Source organism: Heloderma suspectum, chromosome 5, assembly GCF_057233095.1.
Source record: "Heloderma suspectum isolate Gila_16-S chromosome 5, 16-S_ref, whole genome shotgun sequence".
Classification (NCBI taxonomy): domain Eukaryota; kingdom Metazoa; phylum Chordata; class Lepidosauria; order Squamata; family Helodermatidae; genus Heloderma; species Heloderma suspectum.
The window spans coordinates 79902951-79924944 of NC_139462.1; the positions used below are offsets into that span (position 1 = coordinate 79902951).

General features: G+C 42.7%; 1 protein-coding gene across 1 annotated transcript in view; it reads right to left on the bottom strand.

Annotated features, from left to right (window-relative positions):
* GLRA3 (glycine receptor alpha 3) overlaps positions 1 to 17800 on the bottom strand; it is a 131108-nt gene extending 113308 nt beyond the window's left edge. Inside the window, exon 1 of the mRNA XM_084860294.1 lies at positions 17320 to 17800. Coding sequence (XP_084716420.1) covers positions 17320 to 17441 — 122 coding nt within the window. The 5' untranslated portion in view covers positions 17442 to 17800. The remainder of the gene's footprint in view (positions 1 to 17319) is intronic.
* Positions 17801 to 21994: the final 4194 nt, after the last annotated feature.

Sequence of the window (21994 nt, forward strand, 5' to 3'; positions counted from 1 at the left end):
AGAGCTGTGGGGTGCAGCCAGTTGTATGGAATTGTCCATACGGAGTTAGCCATCATATGAAAATAGTTCAAGTTCAATATCTAACCCCCTGCTGGACAAAAATATCAATGGTCCCTCACAGTTTTCTGGTAATGAGAGAGAGAGAGAGAGAGAGAGAATTATACCTAGGTAGAAGTCCAAGATCTGCTATCTGCTGAAAAAGCAAAGTATCTAGGTTATTTTCTTATGCATTTTTATTCTGTTTTATAAGCTTGTTAATCATGGCTAATCATATTTGCCCCCTTTAACCTCTAAATATTGTACTGGAAGAAATTGTAAGACATAGCAGTGCACAAAATCTTTTTACCCAACTTTAATTGAGATGGAGCAATGAAATGTACCATCCAAGCCTTGCATGCAGTGTGTGAACATGTCAAAATATTTACACATAAGCAAATAATTTTGCTGAATAATTATTAAGTTATTGGACAGTGAAGGATAGTCTGGGGAAATCACTCCCCTACAAACATTAATTTAAGTAAGTGTGCCTCTAGACTAGTAGGGAAAAAAAATAACAAGGAGGAAAAAATGATGAAAACTGGTATTGTATACAACCATTTCCCCCCATTATAGAGTTGATGAAAACATTTGCTAGCACAGTGCCTACCGCGTTAGTACAATACTGTTGTTCCTTGCAATTCTCTGTTTAACTAATATATAAGGGGGATCAGCAAAACATTTATATAATCAGATGTTCGGATAAATTGAAGTACTACTGAGATACGTTTTCCCTGACACAATGTAAGTGGCCAAGAGAATCATCCTGATACACAAGAACGTAAGAAGAGCCTTGCTGAATCAGGCAAAAGGCCTATCCAGTCCAAAATTCTGTTCACACAGTGGCCAACTAGATGCCTATGGGAAGCCCACAAGCAGAACACAAGCTCAATTATAGCACCCTCCTACTCATGTTCTCCAGCAACAGGTATATAGAGGCATACTGCCTCTAATACTGGAGGTAGCATATAGCCATCATGACTAGTAGCCATTGCTAGCCTTATCGTCCATGAATTAATCTAATCCCCTTTTAAAGCCATCCAAGTTCTGGCCATAGCTACATCTTGAGTAGGGAAGTTGTGAGCATCTGGCTGGCGCTTGGGTCCCTGTGAGAAATCGCTGGCTCAGTCCCACAGATGCCAGTCTGTGGATCCTTTACCAAGCCACAAAATGGCAGCTTGACCTTTTTTGTAAAGGCCAATTTTATGCAAATGGTGACTGTAAAGTGACCCAGGCACAAGATTACAGGCATAAATGGTAATTTATGCTATTTTGCATAAATGGCCACTTTACAGCCACCATTTGCATAAAATTGGCCTTTACAAAAAGGGCCGAGCTGCCATTTTTACACAAAATGGTGACTCGGTGAGAGGTTGGGTGGCCAGTCACAGGGTGCTTACAGACTGCCCAGCAACTTGCCGCAGGCGGATGGTGGGGGTCTGGCAAACAGCACGTGACCCAAACCACAGTGAGTCACTGTTCCCTAATCTTGTGGTAGTGAATTCCATAGCATAACTATGTGCTGTGTGAAGAAGTATTCCCTTGTATCTGTCCTGAATCTCCCACCATTCAGTTTTATTTTATGACCTCAGGTTCTGTTATTATGAGAGGAAAATTCTCCTTATCCATTTTGCTACAGATGCATAATTTTATCTACCTTTATCATGTCCTCTCCTTACAACTACCCTTCAGGAGCATGGATTCTTCAAATGCCCATACCGAGTGTTCATACCCCAAAGGCTTTCCCATTGATTCCAGTGGAGGTGACAGCCCTGCACATGCAAAGCGATGTGCATGCACAGTTGTCCACTCCACTGAAGTGAATAAAGACTTCATAACACAACAGGGTTCTACATCAGTGTAAGTCATTTTAAGGTGGGAAGCTGAATTGCCCACCCACCAGGTTCTCCATGGGGCAGATGATGTCACTAGGTGCGGCCATGTCCAGTGACATCATGACCCCATCCCACCCATGTTGTCTGTCTCAGTGTTGAGAAAGCACAGAGAAAGGGACTTGGACAGTGCTGGGAGGAGCAGCTCTTCCCGGCACTGGGTGACTTGGCCAGCTCCTTTGTGTGTGTCTTGTGATCCCCATCAGGGGCAGTGAGAGGCACCCAAAGGAAGGTTCAGCTGGCACTGGGATGAGTAGCTCCCCCCAGTGCTGTCTGTATCCCCAGCTCTGCCTACAACCCTGCTGTTATCGCTGATCATCATAACAGAAAAAATTTCTCTTGGAGACCCTGGAGAAACCCAAGGAGCCTCTGTGGGCCAGATGGGGAGCCTCTGAAGGCCAGATTAGGCCTACAGGCTGGGGTTATAATGACAACTCTAGGGAGGGGCTGTAGCTCAGCACTAGAGCATGTGCTTTAAAAGCCGAAGCTCCCAGGTTCAATCTCTGGCATCTCCTGGTAGGGCTGGAAAAATTCCTGCCTGAAACCCTGGAGAGCTGCTGCCAGCCAGTGTCGACAATACTGGGCTAGATGGACCAATGGTCTGACTCAGTAGAAGGCAGCTTCCTATGTTCCTCTAGTTTAGGGGGGTGGGGGAAGAAAGAAAGAAAGAAAGAAAGAAAGAAAGAAAGAAAGAAAGAAAAGACTTTGTATCTGGGTGTGAATTTTAAGGAAGTAATATGTCCATACTACAGGGTAAAAGTAGAAAAAATGTTACTGCTGTAATGGGGTTGTGCTCAACAGTGACATTTTTCATGATAGCAATGGCAATTAGCACGACAAGCACTGTAGTGCTTTGTAGTGCTATACATCAGTGAGAATACCAATGCACTCTATGCGGGGCTGTCTCTGAAAAGTGTTTGGAATAGGGATGGCGGAGAATTCCACCACGGACTCTGGGGGGGGGTGGATTCTTAGGCTACTATCATGGTAAGGGGAAGGGACGCAAATGGCATCCGCTAGGCCAGTCACCTTTTGTGTCCGAAGACCGGCTGTGGCAGTGTGGCTGGAAGTCTGGCTGCGGCTGGCCCTGGCCAGCGGCTCCACGGACTTGCCGCGGAGCAGAGCCTGCCGGGGAGGATTCCAGGGAGGGAGGAACAGATCGCCTCTCCCCCCACAGACCCCCCAGCGGACTCCAGGTAAGGGGGTTTCGTACACCCCTAGTTTGGAAACTTCCATCTATGCAAAATGTGGCTGCGGCACCAGAGCATTCTCAAGACCTTGCTTTTCAGAACATATACAGTAAGTCCACTTTTGTTCAATCTGCACTAACTAGAAGTTTGTTTTCAGACAAAATTCAAAGTGCAGTTAATAAGCTTTAACCAGTTTAGTAACAGGATATTTGAGACATGAGCCTGCCCGCCCACTGGGTTCACACAACATGCTAACCCACACTCAGTGGTTGAGTGTTGGTTATTGTTGAACCATGTGTTGTTGTTGAACCATGGGTTATCGTGTTGTCTGAACACAGTGAACTTTCTGCAGGGTGGCTTCTTAACCATGCAGTGTGGCTTATTTTTCTTGAACAAGCCACCTTGATGGTTTGTTATTGGGTTGTTCAGGGTTGTTAACGAGCTACACTGCATGGTTAACAGACAGACATGGTTAACAAACAGACAACACAATAACCCATGGTTCAGCAACAACCCATGGTTCAACAACAACCCACACTCAACCACTGAGTGTGGGGTAGCATGTTGTGTGAACCCAGGACTTCATCTGAGGTCTTGCTCAGCATCCTGTTACCATAAAGCAGATATGGGCAATGACATAAGAACATAAGAAGAGCCGTGCTGGATTGGACCACGGGTCCATCTAGTCCAGCGTTCTGATCACACAGTGGCCAACCAGGTGTTGACCTGGAAGCCACAAGCAAGGCATGAGCACAACGGCACCCTCCCAGGGGTTGGGGGGTATGTCCAGAGGTTGGGGTCAAACCTGCTGCTGCATTTGCTGGAGCATTTCCTGTGCCAATGGCCAAAATTGTAGCAGTGTTGGGTGTTCATGCCTTGTTTACAAGCTGAATTGTACTTCCAGGAGGCTTCTGGGAGTGCATTTCTGCTTGCTAACCAGGCGCATGCACTTCATGTGCCTTATATGAGTGTAAGATGGCCACAGTTTTGGCCACTGTGGTTTTGGCAGCCATGATAACTGATATGTCGTTAGTTTTATTCATAATGTTGTTGTCCTCCTTCTGACAACCCCACCCCGTTCCTGACAGTTTTTTCTTTATTTCCTTCCAGCAAATTGCCAGTCTTCAGAATTCTTTTTCTGTCTCCAAGGGTGCTGTAAACAGCTGGTTTCCTAGTTACAAAACTATGAGTTTTTCTATCCCCTAAGGACTGAGATCTCCCCGTCTACTGATGCTGATAGCATGGGGAAAAAACAATTTTCTCTCCCTTTGTACAACTCATAATAATGCAGCATTAAAACCTGATGATTTCAACACAAGAAGATTAACTAAACTTGTTGTGAATGGATGCTTTGCAGTAGAAAGGATATAGTGTCCCCGACCCTACATTTTGATGGGAATAGTTCTGCATTTTGTAGGTCCATTTCAGACTGATTCAGACTGATTTCTCAAGTTAGGTGCAATCCACTGAGTGATGCTTCACTATAAGCCTCCTTGAAGTGAATGGAAGTGACTTAGTGAATTTCTTAGAGATGCCATTTTGGATTCAGGTAACTGTACCTGCTGAATATGTTTTTCCCTAACTCTGCTACTACAATTATCATTTTTTCAATACAATTTCCTTCTATTTCTCATGTAAAGGCTGTGAGTGTCATTCCTTATGTTGCTAAATGGCACTACTCATGCACTACTCATGCACAAAAAGGAGTAGGGGCGTGCACTGACCGTAACATTTGGTTCAGACCTGACTTTTGGCGATTCAGACAATAGCTCCATTCAGCTTGGACTGCTTTGGAGGCCCCTTGATTTGACTAGGGTCCAAATCAAAATCTAATTTCAGGTAATCTGAAGCTTCATCCCCCCCTTGACTATCACTGGGAATTTAAGGAGTGGCTACGTCTTTTTTTTTTTAATTTCTTGGCAGAATTGGAAGAAAACGGCAAGCAGTGTCACCCCTTCTGAGGGTATGGAGCCTGCGAATTTTCAGATTAATTGTTGCAGGGTGCTTTGCACAAGAGCAGCCTTTCCTGCTCTAGCACAGTAGTACTACAGTGACAGGGCAGCACCGGGCAGAAAGGTGGCAGCAGCAGCTAACTGAGACATCCTCTTCAGGGCGGGCACACTCCCCATATTGCTGTGGGCGCACCATGCTAGAACAACAAACAGTGTTTAAGGTTCAGAGTAGGGATGCTGGAGGAATCCACAACAGAACCAAATGAGTTTGGATTTTCGAGAATCCAACCAGCAGATTCCGCAGCGGGCCGGTTTCCCCCCTGTTGGGTGAATTCTCTGGACTTGCAGACTGATTTTCTAACTGTTGGGATTTTTACACAAATTTCATCCTAGAAAAATATGCCCCCCCCCCAAAAAAAAAGTCTGGACAAAAACATGTATTTCCTCCATAGGCTAAAGTGTGAAAATGCACATTTGGGGGGAATTTGCACATTTTGTGGGAATTTGTGCATTTTGCATGTGCAAAAATTTGTACAAATTCAGGAGCCAAAAAATAAATAAATCTGATTCCATCAATGGGAGGACGATGGAACAAAAGCCGCCTGACAACACAAATGGAATGGATTTTGCACGGTCCATATATCCCTACTTCAGAGCTGAGGGACTGCATCCAGCAGCAGGCAGCCTCAGCAAAAGAGACAGACTTTGGGCATGTATGTCAGGTGCTAGTTTGCTTTAGGCCCATGACTTGCCATGCCCACCATGGCAATCACCAAGCCCTGCCACTACTTCATCCTGGCCAGTGGTGGAGTGTTAAATTTTGACGTGCAGGCACTCATCAGGACAGTCCCCATAACCACGTCCCCAAGGAGTGGCCAAAAATGGAGGCAGCCATGTGGATCCATATCCACAAACCAATCTGGCAGTTTTCATATCTAACAGGAGCAAGTCTTTTATAGAGCTATTGGGTGTGAATTGCCCATTCAGGGCCAGGCCTCAACACTGCATTACAACAGGTCTAGCTTCCAACTATATAGTGTTGGTGACAAAATATAATTCCAAAGCTACATTTGATTATTCATAATGTGAACTGTGGGACAACCATACAATGATCAAACATGCACAGCTTGTAACCCCTGTATGAATCCTGTAATTTAAAATAGTCATATTGCTCTAGCCAACAGCAGACTCCAAAGCCACATACCAGATTCTTTGGGCATTGTATATATCAGTAAATGTTATCTACTAAAGCAAGGGTGTTGAGCTGTGGGCCTGCGGGCCAAATCCCATACCTGGGGTCCCATCCAGCCCTCCAGGGTTCCCCACATGGCAACACGCCCTTTGCTGGACCCACCCATTTCCACCAACCACTGATTGTTTCATAGTTTCTTGGCTTTTTCTCAGTCTCCCCCCCCAGGGGGGAGCATTCTAACAGCTTGAAAAGTCTCTCCAAAGGCATAATTACTGGCAGTAAGATGTGCTGGTATTTTTGGCTTCTCTGAAACTGAATATTGGGCTGAAAGGAGTTGAACACCCCTGTTCCAAAGCACATATGCTACCATTGGGTATATTCATACCTTGATTCAGAACTCAGTTTCCCATAACAAAATTAGAATTATGTTGGGGAAATGTGAACATCATTTGAGGGTGGGGCAGAAAACCTATTTATGACTTAGTGGCATTCAAAGTACTGAAGTCAAGTGGATGACTTGACTTCATGGACTCCAATATCTCGATGGACTCCAATCCATATTCTTTGGCTTAACTGGTTTGTGGGTTGGGCTTCCAGTGACATACTTTTTACAGAATAAAAATGTTATTCTCAAAGCAACTCACCTCTATTTGTCATCCACATCAGTTAGATTGGAGAATATTAGGAATGGCTGAGAATAGGAAAATAGGTTTAACACAGCATGAGAAATAAAGAATAAAAAGAAATCTAATTGTAATTTTTAATCTGGTTGTCTTTTATAAACTACTTTTGTCAAGCCTTGTGATAGTTTCCCATAAAACCACTTTTTTTTCTTCTGAAAGATTTCATTTAGAACTTTTATTATAGCTAAAGAAGAACTGCATTTGACAATTATGCCAGAGCAGCCTTCCCCAAACCGGTGCTCTCCAGATGTTTTGGACTACAACTCCCAGCATTCCTGACCACTACCCATGCTGGCTGGAACTGATGGGGGTTGATGTACAAAACCTTTGCAGGGCACCAGGTTGGGGAAAGCAGCACTAGATCAATCAAAACCATTACCTGACCCATGCTGGCCCTTTCCCATAGGCTAGTTTTCAAAACCAAAATGGCAAGCAGAGAATGGGAGCTGAGTGGATGTGCGTACAATGTGGAATGTAAAGAAGAATGTAGAAGGCCTTCCTGAGCTGCAAACTGGGCATGTCGGGGGAGCAATCACACACAACCACTTTGGCATGTGTTGAACTCTGCATAGATCCAATCAATTCCAATCAATTCACATTTTCAGTATGTCAATTTGGTCATGTGAATTGGTCCCATGTTGACTCCAAAGTCAGAACTTAAGCTAAGTTCATTTGCACTGACTTTACTGAAAACATCAGCTCAGATCTCCAGCACTGTTCACATACTTGCTAATTTTATTATCACATTTGTACCACACCTTGCTGCATGAGACTAGGCCTTCAAGACAGCTAAAGAAACAACAGTTCAGTAAAACAAAATCGCTGATCAAAATCACTTAAAACCACCATAGAACAATGATTTGGATCTCAAGTTGCTTCTTCATTCACAGGACCAGGGAGGAGGAGGGGGAATTTCCACCAACTTCTTTTTCTGTCTTCATTTATTTATATTTATTTATTTCATTTCTATACCACCCAATAGCCGAAGCTCTCTTCATCCCCTTGCATCATATCCAACACCACCCCAAAGGGCCCCCAACCAAGACCAAATTACCAAGGGGCTGCAGAAGGACAGGGGAGGTGGAAAAGCCCCATTCCATGAATACCAACTCTGTTCCATTCATGGGAGGAAAGTTAGGACCCACACCAATAAATAAAACAGCAGATAAACAACAAACCAGAAAAACGTAGCCATCAAAAGCAAGAAAAAAGGCAGGATATAAATGCAATACATCAATAAATAAGAATAGAAAACAGCAGCAGACAGAAAGTCATCCGAGCAAATATTAGGGATGGCGGAGAATTTCTCCCCGAATCTTCGGGAGGCCGAGTGCCGAGGCATTTGGCCCCCTGAAAGTGTTGGGAAAATTCTCCGCCGGCCCCCCGCCCCCCCCAGGGATGGGACTTACCGTGGCTGAATGTCCCTCTCGGCGGCGGGTCCCGGCGGCGTTTCGGTAGCGTTTCATCGGGGGCGGCGGCCGGTCTCCCGACCGGCTGCCACCGCCACCATTGCAAAAAAAAAAAGTGCGGTTAAAAAAAAACAAAAAACACCTGTGATAGGCTACGTAATGATTTACGTAGCCTATCACGGCTAGATTTCCAAAGTCAGCCATGATAGGCTACGTAAATCATCACGTAGCCTATCACGGGTGACTTTGGGGGGAAAAAAGCGCGTACGCAAATGGCGGCGGCCCATGGGCGCCGCCATTTGCGTTCCTTATTTTGGCACGTCTAGTCTACGTAAAGATTTACGTAGACTATGGCGAAAATAAGGGCAACACAAATAGCGTTGCCCTTATTTTCGCCGTAGTCTACGTAAATCTTTACCTAGACTAGACGTGCCAAAATAAGGAACGCAAATGGCGGCACCCATGGGCCACCGCCATTTGTGTACACACTTTTTTTTTTCCCCCCAAAGTCACTCGTGATAGGCTACATGACGATTTACGTAGCCTATCACGGCTGACTTTGGAAATCTAGCTGTGATAGCCTACGTAAATCGTTACGTAGCCTATCACGGGGGTGTGTGTGTGTGTGTTTACTTTTTTTTTGTGGCCGGGTAGACGGGGCACTTCTACCTGGCCTGAATTTCACCCGGGCAAGGCGGGGCGCCTCCCCCCCCCTTGCCTGAACTTCGGGGGGAGAACCGAAGCGCCTCCCCCCCACCGCGAAGCAAGCTTCGAGGACAGGTAAGGGACTTTCGCCCATCCCTAGCAAATATAAAGCCTGTGCCATGCAGCCTGCCTTACGCTGCTGCTCTCGGGTGAAGTGGAGGGTGCTCTGCCATCGCCAGTGTTGAAATAAGATTCAAAGGCCGGGCTGGTTGGCTTTTGTACATGGAATGGGGAAAGGTGACATCTTGTCCTTTGCCTCAAGCATCAAAATATATTGGGCCAACCCTGTGAAGCAGTCACAGGTGGTGGACTCAGGGGCAAGCATCCCCAGACTAATAGACTGTCCCCACCCCCTCTCCCTCCCTCCCCCCACCCCCCCTCTCTCTTGCTTTCTTTTAGAAATAATATGCCTATGGACATAGTACCCTGAACACTCCTGATCTCATCTGGTCTTGGAAGCTCAGCAGGCTCAGGCTTGATAAGTACTTGTATAGGAAACCACCTGGGAATACTGAGTGCTGTAGGCTTCTTTGTGTAAAAAAGAAATGTATGATGTAAAATAAAGCTTGCCCACCCCAAAACACTCTTTGCTCCTTTGATGCCCTCCCCCATTTGGAGAGGCATTGGGAATCACAGCTAGACAGAGATACTATCATGCAACATCAGGTCTCTGGAGCTTTCCTAAAAGAAGGGAGACTTGACCTGACGTTCTCCTGTCCATGCAAACCTCACAGTCTTCCTCTTGCAGCTGCTTCTGTCTTTTACAACCTGCACCTCACCAATACTAGAAGGTGCCCCTAGTGTGCTTGCTTCCCTTCTCTCAGTTCCTGGCCTCTAGTCCAATCAGGGAACATCCCCAGCAGGTAAACAGAATTTCCTAGTGACCTTTATAGCTACTTATATGAAATTACTCTTATGTAATAAAGCTATTCACCACAACCAGCCCACTCTTTTTATATTTATGTCTCAATATTCGAGATAGTACAGTGATCCAGCAGCCATATCTGTGCTGTGTCTTTTAAGATTGTAAGTCTGTGGCAAGGCACTGTCTTCTCTTGCTGATTGCATGTAAGCTACACTTTTTGGCCAAGAAGTGAGTTTTTTTTTTTAAAAAAACTTTAAATAAATAAATACACCAGTTGCCATGTTTTGAGTGGCTGTTAACTCAAACACACATACACCGTAAATAGGGATGGGATGAGAATTTGAGGAAGGAGAGCAGCAATGCTGCTTAAATTACAGAGAGGAGAATCAATGCAGACACAGCCCACATCAGAAAGGGCCACGTCCTTAGTTCTGTCACACCCTGCTGCCCTCTGCTGTCTGCTACCTCTTCCCCCAAGGAGGGGAAAAAAAAAGACTCTCCTTGGGGAAGAGGTAAAGGATGGTAGGTAGAGGAGAGTGGAAGAGAAATGGCACCAAGCAGGCCCCACAAACCTTGAGGGTTTTGAGACTTCAGCAGGATCACTCAAAGGCTGTGTTTGCACATAATGCTAAGCCATAGTAAATGTTAACCATGACTTGTTGCTTTAGCCATGAATATCTCACAGTTGAGAAAAAAAATGGTAGCTTGTTTCCCCTAGTTCTGGTTTGTTTCTCTCCTGCCAATTTTGCTAACCTTCAGACTAGTTTCATTTACAGGCTGCTCTTGCTGGGTGCCTCTGTTTCAGGGCAGACAGCATCACAGACTAGCCAGAGATCAGCCACAGTTCTAAGTTCAGCCATCACACAATAATCCATGGTTTAAACAAGTCAGACCTGATAAGCTAACAACAACCCAAACTTCTGTTTGTGATTTGTAGCTGATTAACAAACCCTGATTTGTTTGCCAGTATGGAATCAGACACAGCAACGAGCCAGGTTTCAACATACCACACCATGGTTAATGTGATTTTTGAGGTGAGCACCAGGCTGCTCATCTGAACTTAATTACAAATAACATGGCATATTGTGGGAGACTCCATCCCTCAATCTGTATAGATCCTCACTTCCAAGAGTGATGATTGGGAGAGATTCAACAACTGGAAACCCCAATACTCAAACAGTAAAGAGGTTGCACACACAGCTGTCACTTCTGTTCACTTAACAAGCTGGGTTTCCTAAATACATCCAACTGCCTTTTCAGATAAGAAACAAAACAAAGAAACAAACCTTTTGAACCAGCATAATATAACATGGACTAAATGGCAAATGGCTATAACAAACCTACCAGGATACTGAGCAAAGAAGTGATCACCCCTTTCTCTGAACCTTGAGGAAGACCTCAAGATTGTCTTGTATTTTAATGCTTGATTTTAAGAACTTGGAGCAGTGGAAGAAATTTTATAACATTCCTTTGCATTTTCACCCAAATACAGTTTTCTGGAAAATCCTGTGTCAGGATCTAAAATCTATTCTAAAGCAAGAAATTGAGGCTTTGGTGTAACAGATAATATATTGTAAGGATTATAATTACAATATAATTATTCCATTCTTTGGAGAATATGCATTCCTCTGAACAGAGACTGTAAAATGGGGAATGGAAGAGTTACACTCGTGGTCAGTATCAAAGGGCATTATGGAAGGAACCATATTTCAGTGGTAGAGATATCTATCGAGCCATGTTAAAATTATCTCCCAAGCCATATTCAAGGTGTTATTGCTGGTTTACAAAGCCCTAAACAACTCAAGGCCAGTTTATGAGGCCTTCTTCTGTACAGACTAATCTGGTCTTTCCATTCTGAAGGAGAGGGCTTGCTGACCATACAATGGCTTACTGAAGCTCACCTAACTATGCAGGGGAGAAGGACCTCAGTTGTAGCACCTACCATATGGAATGATGTCCTGATTGAGATCAGGCAGGGTCCTAGTTTGGAGTGTTTCTGCCAACCACTGAAGACACACTTGTTTGCAAAGGCATTTCTTGACTGCTAATATTGTCAGAAACCCATAGTTATTTTAACTGAGAGTTTATTATTTTAATCACTGTATTGTTGTTTTAATGACTGGTTTCATTTCATTTTATCATTATTTTATCTTGTAAACCATTTTCGATTTCCCCCCCAAAAACTGAAAAACAGTATAGAATTTTTTTGATTTTTTAAAAATCCTTTATCGGTAGCATCTCCTGTTACATTGATATCAGGCAGTAAGGCTCAGAAAGACTTCACATTGAGACCATGGAGAGTCACTGCCAGTCAGAGGAGATAATACTGGGCTAAATGGACCAATAATCTAACTTGTTATAAGACAAGTATATTTAAAGCATCTCTTTATATCCTCAAAGGGACTCATTTTCCAAGTAAGCATGTGGAAAGATGGATGCTTTGTGCATGCTCCAACTGAGCCTGCAAAGAACACTTACTGATGCCCTCAGTGTCATTGTCACCTCTTCCTACCCCTTCCTATGTCTCAGCTAAGTAGGCCTTGTGTGGGCGGGCACAGAATGGAGGAATTGGCCACCTCACAGTAGCCTTTGAACAGGGCCCTACTCATGAGTAGTCAAACAGAGGCCTTTGCATTTATTAGCTCTTCTATTGTGCTTCTAAATGAAGCAGAACCAGGACCAATATATCTTGAAAGGAGATACACCATTTTGATTCCTTCCTGCATGTTTTGTATGTTGCCATCTTTGGTGTAAGAAATGTGATTTGTCAGGATTTTGTTTTCTCTCTCTTGTCAATATGAGGACAGAACCATGGCCATTATGGTGGCAACATGATCTTCCCTGGTACACAAACATAGGAATAAGCTTATGTCAGATGATAAAGAGATGTTGAGAAAAGCCAGTACATGAGATGATGCTTCTATGTGCCATACCGATGTGCCTTGCCTGGTCCTCTGGTTCAATGCAAGTCTACATGCTTGTTCTATCATAATAAACTCTTCAAATGGGATTTAGACCAAGAGGCAGCATGGTAGGGCAGAATTGCCTCACATAGCATGCCTCTGTAGCTATTTCTTAACAAGCCTCTTTGTGCACTCTTGCAGCTACTCATGTCTATAGGTCAGAGTACAAAAGAAGAAAATCAAAGAAGAAAACAAAATAATGGGTTTCCAGAAGCAGAATGATTTTACTACATGTTGTTTTGAATCAGGATATTGTTACGGCAATTTCTGGAAGATATGAATAAACCTTAGCTTTCAAAGAAGTTGAAGTCCTAACGAAGATCTTCTTAAGAAGAAAATGAATAGAAAATGAACATGAATAAAGATCCCTAGGAAATTTGTTGTACCATTTCTTAGCTATCTTCAGAGTAAAGGTATAGCTGTAACTAGACAGTTTTATAGAAAAGAATAAGCAATTAATTAACAGAATCATGGTCTGTAATTATTTTTCTGCAACACACAGCAAAAACAAAGGCACAGTCAAATCATGATATAAAAGCAGAATTTTCTCCTTTCTAGCATTCATGTATTTCAAGAAAAGCATGAACACTGTTCAGAAAAAGGATTTGTGTACTCTTTAACTTTCATAAAAATATTGTGGGTATTACAAGGAGAATAATATGCTTATGCCAGAGAAATCTGTACACTTATGTGTCTGGACCCATCCTTTGTTTTGAAAATGTGATCAAAATGGTATACATGATCAAAATTTGTAATTCATAATGCAAAAGCTAATTTGAATATCTACCTACTTTACATTGCTATGTTATTGGCAACACGGAGAATCATGCAGAGTTAAACAAGTCAACATATTGAGTTAGATCCAGATGAGATTAGACATGCTTTAGTCCTATTGAAATCAATGGGACTTCAGTTAGTCATGACTAACTTGTCCCATTGATTTCAATGGGACTAAAGCATGACTAACTTAGTCTGAACACAATATGTTGACCCACTTGCCTTTCCCTTCCATTACATGCCTGACCTGTGTCTTCTACTTTGTTCCATAGTGTGCTTAGTTACTGTAAGTCATAGGCTGAACTCTAGTGGATCTTAAAGAAGCAATGTGGATACTGTTAATGTTTTGTTAGATTTAGTAAACAGCAGCCTTACTTGCCATATTGGAGGTACTTACAAGATCATTTTATCACACAGAATACTGCAGGAAAAAGTCCTCTTGTGGAACATTTTCTACATATAAAAATGCTCCCATGAATTTGTTGTAAAAGTGGTTACATGAGAACAAATGCCTCAAAGTGAAAATCAAATCCATCATTAAATGATAAGTGACTAAATCTTACATTCTGCACACCTGTCTTATTGCTCACCCTGAGACTCAACACACCCACTTATTTCAGTCTCCTGCTGCCAATCAAGTACAGAAATCTCTAACCAAAGGTCACTCTCACTTGTCACAAACACCCTTAATATTCACCATTGCCTCTCAGCTATTGACTGAGGTAATTCTCTCCTCACTTGGATAGGTGGCTGAAGCACAGTGGTATCTGAGGTTGTTTTAATGAAAATAGATGGTTTTAATGGCAATATATTAGTTGCATATTGTTCGGGCATGTTTGAGAGGTTTTCCTCCAGAGATATAAACATATTCTGCCTCAAAATAAAAGGTCCACTGATTTTCAGCATTAGAGTGAACATTGTATGGGATTAGTACTGGCCACTCAAAATGGAGCACTGTTTAGCGTATTTGGCTAATGCTGAGTATACTTCCTCCACCTTTCAAAGTGTACGATTACCACAAATGCTCTGAATTAGGTGTAATGGCATCTCTTTGCAGTCAATGGATTTTAAGACAATAAATTCATTTGATCCAATTGACATAGGTACATGTGTATTTCTTTAGATCAGTCTTCCCCAAACTAGTGCCCTCCAGATGTGTTCAACTATAACTCCCATGATTCCCAGCCAATGAAGAATAACATCTGGAGGGAAGCAGGTTGGGGAAGGCTACTTTAGATAGTCTGTGGTCTTCACATTTTTTAAAAGTTTGGTTTCGTCAAATCAAACTAACAACTTGTGACATATAAACAAAATGTCAGTGGCATACCAAGATAAGGTTTAGCTCTCCTCATTTCCCACTCTGGCTCTGTGCATCCTCACAACGTTGCATGTTTTCCCCGTAACAAACTAATTATGTTTCTCTTGCTTTGGCCCTCTCTCATCTGCCTAGCACCATCATAGCTGTTTCATCCCTACTGGCACTCAATCAATCACAGCCCACCCATTTTGCCAGCCTGGGAAAATGGAACATGATGGTTGCATCCTAGATGGTGGTCAACTGAAGAATGCATCCCAATAACTTCTGGTCTAATGTGAAAATGAGTTGAGGCTGGTTGCTTCTAATATGAATAGGGAGACATTTTCCACCTGCTCTCATAATACTAGAACCCAATGGGGTCATCCCATGAAGCTGATTGGTGGGATATTTAGGGCTGATAAAAGGAAATACTTCTTCACACAGCACATAAACTATGGAATTTGCTGTCACATGAGGGCCCCCATTTTGGATGGCTTTAAAAGCGGATTGGACAAAGTAATGGAGAATAAAGCTATCAATGGCTACTAGTCATGATGACTATTACTTCCATTATCAGAGGCAGTATACCTTTGTATACCAGTTGCAGGAAACATGAGCAAGAAGGTGCTATTGTACTCTTGTCGTTCTCGTGGGTTTCCCACAGGCAGCTGGTTGTCCACTGTATGAACAAAATGCTGGACTAGATTGCTGGACAGATCCAGCATTGCTCTTCTTATATTCTTATCATACCATCAATGGCTAACTGGCTTATGAATGCACCTAGTATAAGTACTGTTAAATAAGCATGATTTAAAGCATCTATTGTAATTATTTATCTATAATCATGTATCTGTAATCTTTTACAAACTTTAGAATGGAAGTACCTGGCTCTTTCAAGTGTACAGAACATTAATCATAAATTATTCATGAATTTTACAACTAAATCAAAGAATCACCAGATCTAGATCATGCTATTCATGTTGTATTACATAGGCTGTAGCTATTCTCATTTCCCATTGATTTTGTGGGACAGCTTAAGTAGATTACATAGGTGGAAACAATACAAGTAAGTGCTATGCATACAAACATGTATTAGCTTTGTTAATTTTAACATTCTACATTTCTGTAGAACAACTGATGACTATTTGTATGCATGAAAGAATATTGTTCACACATCAGTTTCCTTCTTGCATGTTTACATTGGAATATAAACATGTCAATAATATTTCAACATTTCATGCATGTATGTAGTGCATAAAATATGAGCAGTTCAACCAAATCCAAACATAAGAATAGCCTAATATTTCCCTTTCATTGATATTCTGTACCCAACAATAGCCAGACCTCAGTGTGTGTTTTTTTATGGCAAAGGTTCCTTACATTATATTCTTGATAATCCTCACCCAACACTGACTGTTTATGATTTAGTGCTTGAGTTGGACTAGTTCTTAGTAATAGTTCCCTGATTTAAGGTATTTTATTTTTAGATTTATGCCAATTTTCATCCCTGTTTACTTTAATGAAACTAAACTGGCTTCTATTCAAACACTTCAGCTTAATGGGAAATTCAAATATGTTTGTCTGGCTCAATAAAATATATGCAAATACTAAATGTCTTCTAATGTCTCAATTCAGGGAGAGATGTTTCCAGAAAATAAAAAGGTTTGTGAAAGAGAAACCCAACATGTATATCCTTATGTATCATCAGGGAAAAAAAATAGCCTTTTAAAAACGGCTGTAATTGTTAATTGAAGTGTTCTGTGTAAAATGTAGGTGAGGATGGGAGAACCCACTAAAATACACATCTGAATAGTTGACAAAACCAGGACACCATGAAGCTTTTGGAAATAAGCAAAATAAAATTCTTTACTTTGTTTTCTTGGTGGAAATGGAAGACGTTGGTACCAGGGAGAGATTGATTGATTGATTGCCATTTATTTATTATAGTAACAAAGAATAACAGTTCCACAGTTATTTCTAGTTCTGAATAAATATTATATGATGCAAACATTGCTCCATTTTCCATTGGTTAAGTGGGGCTGGGGTGAGATGGGATGATTCCCAAGAGAACAGAGGACTAAGCAGGATAGAGAACTCCTGCTAAACCAACCTGGGGGTGGGGGAAGCATTTAACACACACACACACACACACACACACACACACCAACAAACGGGAAGCAAGAGACTATTGCTCCACAGTACAGCAATGTCCACATCATTTCCACTTTGCTAGGAGATGTCTTGTGGAGCCATTAAGACTGGAAGAGTCATTCTCACAGCTCCCTCCATGAGTCCCGTTGACTCTGCCATGCCATCAACCCAGCTAAGGCAGTCCTGGGGGATCTAGCAGAGACTCACCTGAGCAGCAGCGCAGCTTCCCACAGATAGAATCCCGAGACAGCTGCACGCAGGTATCTAATCCTGGCCATGGTATTCGAGAGGTCTTTACAACCTACTCCCAAGCGACGTGTCCGAGTCATGAGGGAATCCAGAAAGCAAGCGGAGGACTAGAGTTCCAAGTCGGAGAGCAATGTGGAGAGGCGGCCGAGTTTTCAGCACCCTGGACAGCACCCCGGCGACAGACAGCACCTGTACATCCAATAGACCGAGGACGCCTTTGCCCCGAGTCGCCTATTCGCCAGCGTCTGGGGCTTCGGGCATTTTGAGGTGGTCGCGCTTGGCAACCAGCTCGCCAAGGTTTGCGCTGTGCATTCAGAGAGAGAGGCGAATCTCAGAGGGCAAGACCAGACTGCCGAGCAAAGCACTGGGAGAAGCGAAGCCGTGGCGAAGCAGACCTACTTTCGGGCTTCCCTCTGTCCCTTCTTCCCTTCTCCGGCCAGAAGCCAGCTCGCCACATTCCTGAACATTGGGAATGTCAAGGCTAGGGAGGGGGCGGGGGCGGAGACGAAATCAAAGCCGTGGACTTCCCTCAGCCAGTCAGGGGAGCTCCCAGTCCGACAGAAGGCAGAGCTGCCTAGCAAAAGCGAGCGGAAAGGCACGCAAAGCCGTGCCGTGTTTGCATGTACTGAAGTACAGGGAGTAGCGGTGTCTGTGTGTGTGTGTGTGTGTGTGTGTGTGTGTTGGGGGGGGGTGTCCTCTAGGAGGGAAGGCTAGTTTGGAGAGGCATGGGATGGGAGGAGGATTCCCAATCTCGCCAAAGGGCAAGAGGGGAGCAGCCGATCCGAGCGGATTTAGGGGCGTGGGAAAAGGTGTGTGGGGAGAGGCAGGGGAACTGTTCTTTTGGAGGGAGATTACTCCTTAGAAACGGGATTCAGGAAGGTCAAGGAAGACCCCGTCGGTTTGCTTATATCGGCATATGGGAATCTGTTGCCTGGAGGAGTACTTGTTCCTGTTGTGAATAGTTCCTTGGTGATTGGAAAGGAAGAGTGTGTGTGTGTGTGTGTGTGTGTGTAAAAATGTGTGCTATGTGTTGTGGAGGAGGTGCTGGGGAAAATTGATGGAGTGGTCCTGGAGTTCAGTAAGAAGACTGTTATGGGCTGTAATTGTGACAGCAATTCAACAGTGTTTAGTATTTCTGAAATAAAAAGGTGGGGGCTGACAGTGCTATCCTATGTATGTTTACTTGGATGTAAGTCTCACTGTATGTATTCAGTAAGCGTGGTTAGTGAATGTGTTTAGGACTGTGTGGTTAGTGAATGTGTTTAGGACTGCAGACTGTGTGTGTGCATGCGGAACAACTTCCAATGATTTTATCTGTGTTGACAAAGCAACAAGAATGACCTCCTTGTCTGAGGACAGGCAGAATGTATGCATGTTGATAAAATGGACATGCAAACACCTTTTGCTCCCTTGCTGCCTTTTTCTACACCTCTATATTTCTAGAATATGCATTGCTTTGGGGAATGGATCTGAACCAGTCACTGCTAGGATAATGTCAGAAAGGGCATCTCATTAAGGCCACCCATTTTGCTCTTTTTAGTTATGTAAACATTATTATTAAAGAAACCATGAAGTGCTACTTAAACAGAAATTTATAAATTCTAATCAAGTTAAACAGATTCTGGAATCATCTCTGGAAAGCATGTGCTGTATTAAAGGTAAGAACAGAGGCACAGATTTGAGTACTGGGTTTCTTTTAACTAGGCCATTTAATTTATCCTGTTTCCCCAAGAGATTTAGGCAGACTTTTTTTTTTTAACTTTACACAGTATGAATTAAACTCCTATCAGGATTCTGTAAATAGGCTGTAGTTCTCCTTACTGGAAAACTGCTTTATGTAAGTATACATTATTCAACAAAATAGATAGTATATGAGAGATAGTATCCTATAAATAGTAATTTGTCTCATTGTTGACTTCAATAGGCATACTTTGAAATGGAGTAGTGATTTCTAAGCTTATGAAACTTATCACACTGGATAGGAAATGGGGGAGGGGGAAAACTCAGTATAGATTAAAATCTGCTCTACAATAGAGAGAGACCGCACAGTATGTTTTAAGTTTTCCCACCCTGTTGTGTAGAGGCACAAGTTTGGCCAAGAGGTATTTCTGTAGAGCATGATCTGAGCAAAGCAAGATTAAGCACTTTTAACTCCCACTGCGAAAACCATGTGCTCTTCCCATGGCTGATCAATGGAAATTAAAAGTATGGTTTGCTCGACTGTGCTCTTATTTGTAATTGTTGTTACCCATCCTACCTATAAAGGCAAAAACTGGCAAATTACTGTATAACAAACAAAACAAAACCCAAACCTAATCAAGTGTCCCTGTAATTAGCAGAGCTTGAGTTCCATAGAAGTACAAACTCAGTTTTGCGTGACCAAGGAAACTTTGGGCTTGGGACTCTCAAACAGCAGAGATACTGCACTGTTCTGTTTTGTTTAAAACCATAAGGGATAAATACACACACACACACACACACACACACGTTTCCTTTATGGGACATAGTCTGCTGCTCAAAGAAAAGGTCTAGAACTCCTTAAGCACACCTACAATGCCATTACTTTTGTTGTTGTTGTTTACACCTCTTTAAGGTGCTAATTGGTACAAGCCGTAATTATCATAATTATCAAAATTATCATAATTATCTAGAATGTGTGTCAATATGCAGTGTCTAGTACAAACTGAAAGCTAAGCAGAAATGATATTCTAGGTAATTAGCACATGAAACTTAATCAGACAATTTAATTGTTTATACACACAAATGCAAAATATCTCTAAGAACAGTAAAAACAAACACACGTCCCCCTACCCCAGTTTCCATTTCATATTAGAATGGTTTTCTTTGGCCAAATTCAATGTCTGTCATAGTGTTAAAAGGTCCTTAAGTGATTGTATGTGAGCATTATAAATCAGAATGTATTCATCAACATGATAACTGCAGTATGACTGCTAGTAACTTATCTCACCACTCATCATAGTTCATTGCTTTTTATTGCATCAGACAGTTTCATAATGACAGCACCCAAGTGGGGTAGCGAGGTGGTCATCAGAGATGATGCCATGTTTTGTAATTAGTTGGTTTGGAATATGGACCTCAGCAACTTGTAGTGCTTGCTTAAAATATGAGGACAGAATTATGACCACCGATGTAGTTCTTCAGCTTGGACTCACCCCTACCTCCCTTCCTCTTCCCCAAGTCTCCAACCTCCTCCTCCCCAGCTACCTGGCTACACTGCTGTCACAGAAGTATGAAGGGAGAGAGCTTTCTCTTCACCCCAACTCAGTGCCTGGAGCTACTGTGGCAGCAACACAGACAGCAGGAGCACTAGGAATCTTAGTTCTCCTGGTGCTGAGTCTGGGGACTCATGTGGGCATGCATTGGGGAAGGGCAGGGGTGGGCAACTTGTAGCCCTCCAGATGGTTTGGCCTACAACTCCCATCATCCCTTACCATAACTATGCTGGCTAGGGCTGATGATTGTTGTAAGCCAAAACACCTTGAGGGCCACAAGTTGCCCACTCCTGGGGTAGGGATTGGACCCCATTACATCTCTGATGAGTAAAAATAGCTTCTGATGCAATTCAAGGTGAATGAGGCTGGAAAGGTGTCTGCCAATCACTGTCTACAACATGCTGGCTACCAGTTAAGCTGAATTTGTGAGCTTTCCATTAATAATTCATGGTAGCGGGTACATCTCAGGTTGTTGTGAGACTTGCTGGACTAGTAAATAGAAGCATGGTATGTGTGTGGGGTCTATATTGATGGTAGTGCCTGCAAAAAAACATGATTCTACACTGGTAGTGCTGCGATGTTGCTCTAGTACTGCAGGCCTATACTTTGGTAAACATGTTTAGGATCAGAATTCGTTTGACTTGTTTTAAATTGGGACACAAACCTTGTTCAAACTGAAGTTAACTAAATAGTGCATGTGTATCATGTAACTGAGCTCTCTTTACAATTTTTTAAGCTATCATTTATGTACATTACCTTCTGCCCATCTTTGTAGAGGGCTGTCGCCTGTCGGCCAGACTCTAACAGAAATGTGGAAGAAGAAAAAATCAGGAACAGATAATTTGCCACAGGTTATCTGCCATCTATGCAAAGTTCTCCCCACCAACACTCACCAGTAAGAAGCAACTGTACATATCTCAGCGAGGTGGGAGATGTATCTGTGTGGTCAACATAAGTGAAGACATGGAGAGCCTAAATCAGTTGTATGGTGCTAGGGATTGGAAAGCACCAATACATCACTGGGACCTAGCCACAGGTCTTGACTGACTCTATCTGGTTTGGTTTGGAAATATATGCATTGTGATTATTTATGTTTTCCCCACCCTAAGATTAGTCTAGGTCAGCCAGCCTTCACCAACCCGGTGCACTTCAGATGTGTTGGTCTAGGACTACCATTATTCCAGCCATACTGGCTTGGAATGATGTGAGTAATAGTCCAACACATACATTATGGTGGGCAGGAGGTTGGGGAAGGCTCTTCTAGATTATTTACATAAATCTCAAATAACTCTTTATGACAATAGATGTAAAGATAAAATCCTTTTATTTACTCATTATGAATGGCAGGTATGACCATGCTCCATCCCTCAGTAGGGTACCCAATAATAATAATAAAAAAG